Consider the following 12060-nt stretch of genomic DNA (forward strand, 5'->3'; position numbering starts at 1 on the left):
AGGGCCTCCCCGCCCGCCCAGCGCTCACCGAAGCGGAGCCCGCAGCTGCTGGCTACGGCGGCACGGAACCGGTCCATGTGGGTGTTGCGCTTCGTGTCAGGCTCCCACATCACTTGCGACTCCATGATCTCGGGCTCCCGAGACATGGCGGCGGTGGCGGAGGAGCGGAGCTAACCCGAACGAACAGCCGTCCCTCCTGCTAGGACCCCACGCTCACCTCCCGCGGCGCCCCCGCCCTAACTACTCAGTCCCTCCCCCGGGCGGGAGCTTTAAGCGTCGCCGGACCCACCCATTATTCTCACGCCGTAACCTTCCGCGGAGAGAAAAGAGTGCGGGGCGCTGCGCCCCAGCCCCGCCCGCTGAGGGGTGGCGAGCCCGGCGGAGCGCCGGGGAAGGGGCGGGAGTGCAGGGTCCCCGCTCCCGCTGCCTCAGGAGAGCAGGGATATGAATGGGGGCCGGCCGCGGAGAGATCCCCTCAGGCCGCCGGGGCCTCTCCCCTCAGGCAGCGCGGCCCCCGGGTCTTTCCTGCCGAGTGACCGGACCCCTGGCCTGCTCCCTGACAGGAACCGTTTAACCGGGGTTAGGCGGCAGAGCCCGGCCGTGCTCCCGCCGGTGACAGCTCCCTCCCGCCGGTGACAGCTCCCTCCCACCGGGGCGCTGCGAGCAGCCCAGCCCCGCTGCTTGGGCCCCACCACCTCTAAAGGTCACTGTGCGCGGTGCCCACACCATGGAGGGAACATCACTTCGTGCTTTCAACATCTCTGCGAAACCACCAGCACTCGTTCCTACTTCACACAGAATTCTCCGCTGACAGTGTCTCTGACACAATAACGAGGCAAGAAGCAGGTTCTCCACAGCCGGGCTCCCCCCGTTACACCCATTGCCTGCGTGCCTCGCACCTCGGATTAAAATCCATTGCTTCTCATCTCTAAAGACGTGAGCTCTGACAACCACCGAGCCCAGGCAGCAATCAGTGGTGACAGAGCACGAAGCACTCAGTAACAGCGGTCATACCTCAGCGTGTGCATGCTGCTTACGCAATTCTGACTGTCAAGGTCGTGATTTCCCTTCTAATTCATAGACGCCTCAAAAAAAGAGATGAATTTGGAGGCAAATTATACAAGCATAGAGTGTAAATATAAAAGTAAACCACGTGTAGTACACCGTAGTGTAGTTGCTATGAATTTCATGTAGATCTCTGTGCTGCTGAAGTAAAACTGCATCGAATTTGGAGGCTGTGGCAACATGATTTGAACAATTTCTATTTGCCCCAAGATAGACCTTGCATAGAAGCATGAAAAAAAATAACTCTTCAGAGCCTGGAGGACATGGAAAGGCTGGAGGAGGAATCGGACCACCTTATTAGCTTTTACACACCTCCCTTGCCTTACAGCTGTGCTCAGAGGGGTCAGTGAAGGTGTGAAATCCATGGCACAGGCACCTTGCCAAAGCCCCACGAGCAGCACAGGAGCATGCTGACCGTGCCCCAGTCCCACAGACTTTGCTGTGACAACCGGCTTGTGGTGGAGAGAATCTATTTACAAACTCCATCTCTGCACACCCACAGGAAAGGTAACTTCTGGTTTTTGCCCGCTGGGTTGTGAAGACATCTACTGCGATAAGAATGTTAATCAATGTGGATATATATATATACTGGTTTGGCACAGAGAGTATTGCTGCGCAGCTGCCAGGGTCAGATGTCATGAGGGCATTGCCTCCTGCCCCACACCACAGCCCTCTGCTAGGGATGCCCAGGGCAGGCCTAGCCCCGCGCATCTCCTCACACCCTGTTGATGTGCAGCCTGTCCTGCTCGGGGGTGTCCACCTGAGCTTTAGGTCAGGTTTGCTACAGCTCCCTCACAGCTGCACCCGACACCTTGTGAACCCGCCCCGGCCAGCAGGCTCGATGCGAGAACTGGAATCAAACCTGTCACGTCCCATTTTTACCTCACTTTAATTTACCCGGCCCCGCTCTGAGGCCGCTCCCCGTCCCCAGTCCCGTGCCCCGACGGAGCCACGCTCCTCCGCTTCCCGCCGCTTCCCGCCCACCCTTCGCTGCCGAGACCAAGCGCCGCCGCCGCCCCTCAGGCGCTGCGGACGGATCCCGCGCGGCGCACGGCGGCCACGACGCCGGCGCTCCTGATTGGCTGCCGTGCTGGCCCCACATCAGCCCAGTGCCCGCGCTCCTCGCGGCTGAGCTGACGGTGAAAGAGCTGACACCGCCAAGAACCAATTGGCGCAAAGCTTTTGCAAATTCATTTCTCTTCCGACCAATGAGAGGCCGGATCAGAAGGAGGTGTGCCCAATAGGAGGAGAGCTCTTATCCCGCCCGGCGATCCGGGTGGGGTCCCTCTGTGATTCCCCTGAGCGCTGAGGCGGGATTGGCGCCGGGGCCTGTGCGGGGCCGATATTGCCTGATTTAAGATATAAAATCACCGCAAACGAGCATCTTTCCTTCTCCCAAAGCAACCTGTGCGTCGAAAAAGAGAATGTGCAACCAAATCACCTGAGAAGAGACCCAAAAACCCTGTCACTGAGCTGAAAAATGCATGGTTTAAAATGGACTGACACACTTGTTCAAGGAGGAAGGGGTGCGCTGGGAATTTAACGAGAAAACTTGGGCTTTTAGGAAAGCTTGCCAGAGCTTCAAATTTATTAACAGCAGTTTCACTATTGCAGCCTTAATTAGAGTGGGTTATGCGTCCATGTTCCTTGCTCCCATTCTGGTTTTGCCTTATCCAGATCAGTTTTTCCTTCTTTCAAAAGTAGAAAAATTGGAAGAAAAATGAATAAAGATTAAACAAGCCTTTAATGAGAAAATGGGCATTCAGAGGACTGCAGTGACTAGAAAAATAGTTTGGACACTAGATTAGGATAGCTGGAGGAAAACAGCCTGAATAAGATTAACTGGATTTGACCATTTTGAAACCTTTTTAAGCTTTGCTTTATACCTACTGATGGCAATAATAGGTTGAAAATTAAATGATGTTTTCTGCTTTAGATTAGATTAGAGGCCCTTCAAGAGATGCTGCAGAACCAATTAACAGTGATAATGATGATGATGGCACTACCTCCTCTGTGCAGTCAGTCTGTGAAACTAAAGCGAATGCTGAAATGCAGGGATGTGTGAGAAAAGTTTCCTGATAATAACTCACAGCAATCTGTGCAGTATTCCGAGGCCTGACCATGATCCATTGATCACCTGGATTAGGAAACCTAATCTATATTCAGAGTGGCCATCAACCTCTTATGTTGTGTCAGGAGTGCAAGTAACCAGGTGTCAAAATCAAAAGCAGTTGCAGAAAGAGAAGGAGAAGAAGCAGTGACACAATGCAAGAAAACCCTCACAGGGCTAGCAGCAAAAACTAGTGGACAAATTGAGGCTGTGAGATGAAGAGAAGCCAACAATAAGGGTCCTTGAAGTTAAGGACTGGCTCACAGGAACACCACTTGGATTTCGTTAGGGCTACACCATTTTTTCAGCATAAAATATGATTTAAAATGAGTGAGCCCTATGATCTGCTAAAACCTTGACTCTAGAAGGACCCAATTAATATAAGTACTGTTCAGATTGTTGTTAAATGCCTATATTTCAGTAAGACACCTTACACAGCTTCTAGTGCAGACCAGCAGACAGAGAAGTGCACTCATACTTCTGCAGACCCTCATCAGAGGCTCTTTCTAGAAACCCTAGTTGTCCAAATTAGTTCAGTGTGGTTGAGATCAATATTTCATGTCGTGATGCAATGTATTCTTTGAGCAGATGTGATTTCATTTATTTAAACAAGAAGGGTGAAGTACTGTGTAATTTCATAAGAGCTGTGGATTTGGAGAGGTGAATGTACCTGAAATAGTCTCATTGAGGCAGGTCAGGAAGTCAATTAAACACCAGGGAAGATTCCCAAATTATCCTGACCTCATATGAAGGACAACCCTGAGCACAGGCTCCCAAAGGCAGCCATTGAAACAGGCCTCTGAGCCTCAGTAAAGAATGGATGAAAGAAAGAAGCAGCACTGGAGAAGAGATTTTGAGGGGATACCATGACAGAAACTCATGTTGAGAAATAGGAATATCCCAAATTTGCAGAAACAAGACTCATCAGACCAGAAACAGCACAAAGGGACCTAGAGATGGCCATGCAGCTGTAAGCAAATTGAGGAGTTATAACTGGCACAGAAAACATCACTCAGTACAGTTAATGACATTACTATCATGGTTTTATACCAGAAGGTTCTTTACACACAGGAAATACCCCAGAAGAGGACACTTTACTATGCTCTGGCAGTCTAGGCACAGCAGGACACTGAGAGCAGAACCTCATAAGAGCCTCAAAAATACCTGCCATCAGTTATCAGTCTGTCTTGGAAGAATATGAGAGAGCCTTCAGAATATACACAGGTGTTAACATGTCAGCAGTTTCAGGACCACCTTAAAAAAGCATGAAAGTACCATTTATAAATATATAAAGAATCTGTGTCCTACTGAAATCAAGTAGGACCCTAAGTACCTTCCTGGATCTGGGCCCAACCCTCTCAGAGCCAACTATAAATAATGCTGAAAGGTATTGGCCATTCTGCTAAATGTGAAAATAAGTGTTTTGGCCAGACTAAAACTAGGAAAAAGGCCATAGGAAAGATGTCTGTATTCTAGATGTCTGCTCAACTGCTCAGAAACTGGGCTTCTGAGGTTTAAAAGTCAAGGACACGGGGTATAAAACCAGATAGAGATACCTAGAGTTATTCCAGTGTCTGGGAGAGCTACAAGCTGCACCCCTGACTTTGCGGGGGCCCCTGGGAAGGGCTGAGTACAAGCAGAGATGTGCCAGAGAGAGCAGAGATCCTGGATGGGGTGCAGACGTGGTCATGGACCGCCTGCACCATCCTGAGCACAATGAGAAGCTCTGGGGAGGGTGTTGGGATCCCCCATGCCTTGGGGGCACTACCGTTGGGCAATTCAATAAACCCTTTCTGCCCCAGATGGGATCATCTATCAGCGCACAATCAGCACCACAAACCCGTGGGTCTGTTTTTACATTGCTGCCTTTGTATTCCTGTCTTGTCTAACTCAGGCTTCTGTCAATGAATGATGAATCAAACGTGCTCTGAAGGCAGCAAAGTACTTTTCTGTCTCCTGGGGATTCTTACCTCACTCTGCTAACATCCTGGTTGGGTTTCACTACCCAGAAGGAGCTGATAACGTTTCATTTATTCTTCCCAACCCGTCTTTTATTAGCCTGGTCAGGAAAAATCAACACAAAACCTGTCAGAAGAGGGAGTCGCACCATTGAGTGTGCTGAATTTTGGCTTATACACCTGAGTCAGAGTCTCTCAGGGGTGAAGGACACGAGGTCCTTCAGAATCCCTCGACTGGCAGTTGTTAAAATGTCATTTTTTGAGACCAGACTTGTACATTCCCTTTGTTGTCTGGGGGTTGCGCCTGGGAGTCTCCTTAGGAGACCCACGCAGGAAAGGCTGTACTTTGTGTACAGACTGTGATAAGTCCTGGAGCACAAATAGACAGATGAATCATTTAAAAGCTCCACGGGAGAGGATCTGGGGGCCAAGATCATGAGTTGGCAACGTGGCCCAGCAGGACCCTGGGCTGTGTTAGTAAGAGGCCAAACATCGAGGGATGTGATCCTTCCCCTTGGTCTGGCCCTTCCAAGATCCATCAAGAGCAGCATGCTCAAGTGTAGGCTCCGTGCTGCAAGGTGAATTTGATGCAGGGCTGGGAGCTGGAGCACAGGTGCCTGAAAGTGCTTGAAAAGGGCAAAGACAAGACCATACCCCTGCCTACACCTACCCTGGTGGAAAACAGCCAGAACCTTCTTGAAGGTGCACGTTGACAGTAGGAGAGCCAACAGCCCTAAGCTGAGGTATGGGAAATCCTGGTTTAACACAGTAGGGAAAGAACATTTTGGCCAAGTGGATTATTAAATATAAAAATGAGCCTGGAACAGGCTAGATGCTTCCCCAGGTCAAACACTGGCAGAGGCTGACTACTGGGGCTGGTTTTAGACCAGGACAAGCTCACTCCAGGTGCAAGCTGCTCTGAGGCTGGACGCAGCCATAGACTTGATCAGACCGGTTTGTCTCGGGGGGAGGGATGCACATGAAAACCTTCGAATATCCCGTTCCAACCGAAATGATCATGTTGTGATTTTAATAACTCCATCGCTTTAAGGGGAGGGGGCTGCGGGCAGGGGGCGGTGCACTCGCGGAGTTGTGGCGCGGCCTCCAGGCGGCGCCACAATCGCGGCGTTGCCGGGCGCAGCGCGGGCGGCCATGGCGGCGGGGAGGCTGCCGGCGCTGCTGCTGCTCCTCGCCTTGCTGCTGGCCGGCACGGCGGGACCCGGTGCTTGGGCAGCGCGGAGCCGCGGCGCCGACAAGCAAAACAGCTTCCGCCGAGCGGCCAGCGGCCTCTACCAGGGCGTCAGCGGCCTCTTCGGCGAGGACAACGTGCGGGCCCTGCAGAAGGTGAGGCTCCGGCCCGCTTCCTCCCCGTAAACCTTTCGCTTTCTTTCCCCTTCGCGCTCTCTCCCCGCGCCGCTGCTCCCCGGGTTGAGCAGGAGGTTCTGTGCGGCAGAGCCCCGCCGTTGGCCGGTACTCGGCATGGACCGGCCTCGCCTCCTGTGCGAGCCCGGGCTGAGGCGGCCCAACGGCTGGAGAGAGGAAAAACGGGAGGCGAGGCATGATGCGGAGAAAAGAAATGCAAGAAATATTAATGTAATAAATCTCTAAATAAAGGCTAATTGAGATGGGGGAGACGGCCAGGGCAGAGCGCTGTCGCTGAGGAGCCCTGCAATTGAAATACGGTTTGTCTGCATCAGCAGAGCATCCTGCGCTTGTAGGGCCACAGAGGAACTTGCAGGGAATCAGGCATGCGGGCAGACAGACCTCTGCCTTCCTCTGGCCCTGCTTGCCTCAGCCAGGAGGAAGAAATATTAAATACTGTTAAACTGACCTGTAAATGCGCTTGAGACATTTGTGTGAAATACCGGGGACATTTCTCAGGTGCTTGATAAGTCTCTGGTTTGCTTTACCAATATCTGTTGCTAGTAATAAATAGTGTTTTCTTTAAACTTCAGAGCAGTGGTAAAGCTAATAAAGTGCCTTTTAAAATCCTGTTATTATATACATTTACATGGCAAAATACCTGGGATAAGGACAACTGTAATAAGTACCTTTATGATTCGCAAAGTTAAAAAGCATTCATTTTCCCTGGGGACTTCAAAATAGCCTGCAGTTCTTGTTTAGTGAGTTACAGTTCCCCTGATAGTAAGTCTTGAAGCAGAAGCATGTTTAAGGAACTGAGAATTTTCATTTTTTTTAATTTTCAATTTTATGTCTCAGTTTTTCTCAAGGCTGACAGAGAGGTTTGTCAATGGGGTGGATGTATTAATGGACACATTCTGGAGAATATGGACTGATTTGTTAGATGTTCTTGGAATTGATGGTAAGTGTAATGCCTGTTAACTCTTGAGCTCTATCAGCCTGTACCAGTGTTGACAAGAACATTTTATCATGCTGCATTAAACATCCCTCAGTGTTATCTATCTGCTTCACTTGCCTTTGATTTTCTATTAGTACCTTCAAACAGGAGGTTTAAAACTAGTCATTCTGTTTCTGTACATGTCTATAAAGGGCATTAAAGTCATAGGTGGTTTCTTTGTATCATCACTACATAGATGCATGCAGCCAGGAACAATGTGGGAGATAAAGGAGGACTAGAAGAAGGAAAGATACAGTTGAGAGCCTTAGAATATAACTTTCACAAAGAGGACCTTTAGCCTCAGTATGAGCTTTGACCTTAGGCCCTGCAATAGTTTGTCTTTAAAGAACCTTTACTTTACACGAATTAATTCAACTGCATCATTTGAGCTGAGCCAGGGATTTGAAGAAGGTCCATCCAGAAAAGGATGAAGTAGCTTTACCCCTTCCTTTAGAAAAGTCAGAGCTGTGACCCCGCTGCATGACCCTTGGATGCTGTGTTGCATTTTTACCATTACCATTTGGCACGTTCTCATTAATACTCTGTGACTTTCCCTTTGTTTTTCAGCCTCCAACCTGACTCATTATTTCAGCCCAGCAGCAATTGCCAACAGCCCAACCCGTGCTCTTCTACTGATTGGTGCCATTTTACTTGCCTATTGGTTTTTATCTCTCTTCCTTGGATTCTTCTTCTATCTCCTGCACATGCTGTTTGGTCGTTTCTTCTGGATTGCAAGGGTTGCCCTTTTCACTCTCTCGTGCGTGTACATCCTCCAGAAGTATGAAGGTGACCCGGAACACGCCGTCCTGCCTCTCTGCTTTGTTGTAGCAGTCTACTTCATGACGGGGCCAGTTGGATTTTACTGGAGAAGAAACAGCAACAGCAGCCTCGAGGAGAAGATGGACCACCTCGACAGTCAGATCAGACTTCTGAATATTCGTCTTTCTCGCCTGATTGAGAACCTGGACAGAGGCAGTAATCAATGAACCAGCCCCTATAGACCACTGTACACCAGCTCTAGAAAATTCCTAAGCACTGTCTCGTTTGAAGTTACAAAGCAACAAAACATCACATGGTAAAAAGTGTGCAAAAGTTATAACTTTTCATCATGTGTGAGACTAATTTATCTAGATTATACACTCAGCCATTATACTTGTAGGAAAAAAAAACCACGTTTAAGAACTTCAGCTGTATATTCAGAGAGTTTTATCCAGTACTCGAATTTTCTCAGTAGATAAACGCTTACTTTTACAAGCATTTAAAAACATCTTTTGTAAAGTTTTTATAAAAGCAAATTGAGTAGTCTTTCAAATATTGAAATTGAGCTAAAACATATGCAAATTTGACACTTTAAAAGTTAAAAAGAACAAAAAAAAATAAGCTACCAAACACTTCCATTGAGAAGTAACTGCTGTGGGTCCACATTTCTTTTTCTTCCAAACTTGTGTTTTTGTTTTATTCTTGGCTTATTTCATTGCCTTGAAGTTGCCTTTCATAGAGTATCAGATGAGGAATTTTCTGGTATCCAGGCCAAAAAATTCACACCGTGGCTTTTAATATGAGGTGGGGAATAAGGGAGAAGGAAGATTTCATAGATTCTAAACTCTTTAATGGCAGTCCCACAGGAGGAGTTGAGAAGCGCACGGGTGGCATTATTTCATTGCATTTCATCTGGAGAGCTTTAATTTGGTGTCTGAAAGGAAAGCTCTTGACACAAAGGGAGGAGATGTAGAGTGGCAAATTGTAATCATACGTGATACTCACAGTGAAGCATTTTTCCAAGCATAGAGTAAACCATAATTTTTAGTCTCAGGACCCACGTACTCTCTCAAAAAAGGCAGCAGTGAAACCACTTGCAAATGTATTGTTGCTTAAAGCTTTCTCAGGACCAATAAGCGGCAATAAATTATCTTCAGGAAGATCTGGATTTTTTTCTAAAATTGTAATAGTTTTATAGGAGCTTTTTGCTTGAAGTCTGTGTCCTCACTCTTCTGGGGAAAGTGAATCACCTTATGAGAAGGGTGTATTAAACGGTTGTGTTTCGAAGGGGTGCAGGAGCTTTGAAGCAATTTTACTTTGAAGGATTCTATGTATTTGTAACCTTAGAGTTAAGTGGCTTGGCAGACTGCCACTGCCTGTGTAAGGTGTGCTGAAATGCATTGAAACAAAGGTAACCTCAGGGAAGAGAGGCCAGAACGTGGTGTTAACGCGTGCGGCGTTTGAGGGTATAGATGAGGGGAGGGAGGGATAGCAGGTAAACCATGGTGATGAGCACAGTATCAGCATCATGGGGAGTAAAATGGACCACAGCTGAAGAACTATGTATTCCATAATGTCTAAATGACCACGTAAAGGAAAAAAACGCAACAAAAACTGGCCTGTGTTAGGGCCTGGCTGACAAGCAAGGGGAGCAAATACCAGGAGGTGCTGCTTCGCCCATGAGCGCCGGCTCCAGCTCGGCTCTTGGGCTTCAGCTTCTTGCTTCGCTGGGTAGAGCTTTTGTTGGATGTGACGCTTCACTGAATGTAGCTGTGGGGGGAGTTTCTTTTTCTGCTGAAGTTTAATGCTGTTAAAACGTGTTACTTGCCTAATCTTAGTTGGGCTCTGTGTGACATTTATGTGAGGGATTATTTTCAAATCCATGTTAATGGCCTTTACTCCAAACTGTGATCACTTCAGTTCAACACGGTTGAAGTTCATATGCAGTCAGCACTGTTGTAATACATTTTAATTTCTTATTTCCTCTATAAATCCCCCCTGCTCCCCATTTTTTTTCAAGACATGCATATTTAGAGTTGCAAAGTAACTGCTTTTCATAATGTAAAACCTTTCTGTGAACAGATAAGTACTGCAGCCACAAACAGTCTGCTTGGCAAAGCTGAAAATGGCAATTACAGTATAATCCTTTTTATAGCTCATTTTCCATAGTATTACAGTCTTCCCTATGAGCTCGCTTTTCCCTGCTCTAAGCATGGAGGACTGGGCTGAAACACCAGCCTGGAAGTTCGGAATCCACTGGCAAAGCTTTGTCAGGTCTTTAGGTGTTTTAAGCCTGAGGACCAAAGCTTGTTCATGTGAGAGGCTCCACTGGCCTCCTCAGGACTCTGAACGTGAGTCAGTTTGGTGTAGATTGTATTTTACATAATCTATATTTAATGTTAAAAGTTCCAAATACTTGTTTCTATATTAAGAGTTGTCTATGATAAAGATTTCTTTTAGAATACTGTCTAACAGTTAATTTGGATTATAGTTTCTCCCTGTCTCGCTCTAATCACCTTAGTTTTGTAAAACCAGCCCTCTTATATTAATACTGTCCATTTTGATCACCCTGCTGCTTGAATAAAAAGGTATTTTTATATTTACTTGCATCCCATGTATAGCAAAATGTTACGTGAAAAGCAGAATATATAAAATTGGGTGTTTTGAATCAGTATTTTTCCCAGCACCCAGTTTTCTTGTTAGTCAAATTCAGAAGTAATGATTTCTTTTGTTAAAGCACAATCTAATCTTCGATATATGTACTTTAAAAAAGCTCTGTATTTTTAAACATGCACTGTAGTGAAAGCGCTTTTGGGACATGAATGTGGCATTGTATTTAATCTCTTTCAACTTTTGTAAATACCTTTTACAAGTATTTTCCATCCCAAGCCGTCTAGTTTATCCATCAAGGTTCTGCTCTGGTTTTAGAGCTTGGCCTGGTGACAGCAGGTTGCTAGTAACGTGAGGTGTGCCTGGTCACCTGTGGGTAAACAGAGATGCAGAATCGGACCAACCCACCAGAGTCAGTGGTAGAAATGTGGATAACCCCCTCCGATTTTGGAGCTCCAGGCCTTTGCCCTGAGCACTGGCAGCCTAACCAGGGGCAGGTAGCAGCATCACTGCGCTTCCTGGTGCAGGCTGTGGTGGGGAGGCTCAGGTGGCCATGGAGAGCACCCTGTTTGGCCACAGTGCCCAGGGCAGCTCTGCCAAAACAATTCCCATTGCTGACCTCCTGTTTGCAGTGTCTGCTTGAACAAACATCCCCGATGTATCTGTTTCAGGCAGGCTCCAGGCTGTCTGGTATCAGACATTCTGGTAGGATCTTTCATGTGTTAAATGGTGTATTCTTAAGACCTAATATTTGAAACTGCTGTAATATTTTCAACACATTCATTTTCACCAAACTTAATGCCCATCGCAGTTTCTTTGGAAGTACGCACCTCGCCTCGCGATAGCTGATGTGCCGTGCGCGGAATGTAACGCTTCTCAAAGTGGTTTTGGGTGTCAGAGTGCAATGTGTAAACCTGGTGTAACTCAGTGCTCTACTTCAGTAGTGCGTCCTGCAAATTGTGATTTGCTTTTTAAGACTTGTTGCATTGTTAGTGTGGAAAATAGACCAGTATCAATCCTAGCTCTTTGATGGTGTAGAAGTTTATAAGTGTGATTTGCCTCACGTACTGATCTGTATTTGGCAGCTAATGATGTAAATGACCATTAAGTTCTTTTTGTCTGGGTTGGAAAATAAAAGATTTTACTGTATTCGCATGTATTTTAAACTTTTGGGTAACTCCATCGAACTGTGATAACAG

The 12060-nt window shown here is 47.2% G+C and overlaps 2 protein-coding genes across 2 annotated transcripts in view; one reads left to right on the forward strand and one right to left on the reverse strand.

Annotated features, from left to right (window-relative positions):
• Positions 1 to 224, reverse strand: part of AACS (acetoacetyl-CoA synthetase) — a 41743-nt gene extending 41519 nt beyond the window's left edge. The window contains exon 1 of the mRNA XM_061466179.1: positions 29 to 224. Coding sequence (XP_061322163.1) covers positions 29 to 146 — 118 coding nt within the window. The 5' untranslated portion in view covers positions 147 to 224. The remainder of the gene's footprint in view (positions 1 to 28) is intronic.
• Positions 225 to 6247: 6023 nt separating this feature from the next.
• Positions 6248 to 12010, forward strand: BRI3BP (BRI3 binding protein). Its single transcript, XM_061466181.1, has 3 exons — positions 6248 to 6477; positions 7354 to 7456; positions 8060 to 12010. The coding sequence occupies exons 1-3, from the start codon at positions 6286 to 6288 to the stop codon at positions 8476 to 8478; spliced, it is 714 nt and encodes a 237-aa protein (XP_061322165.1). The 5' UTR covers positions 6248 to 6285; the 3' UTR covers positions 8479 to 12010.
• The last annotated feature ends 50 nt before the right edge of the window (positions 12011 to 12060 follow it).

Source organism: Pezoporus flaviventris, unplaced genomic scaffold, assembly GCF_033815535.1.
Source record: "Pezoporus flaviventris isolate CSIRO_AGI_PZ_B2104156 unplaced genomic scaffold, CSIRO_AGI_Pfla_v1 ptg000041l, whole genome shotgun sequence".
Taxonomy (NCBI): Eukaryota; Metazoa; Chordata; class Aves; order Psittaciformes; family Psittacidae; genus Pezoporus; species Pezoporus flaviventris.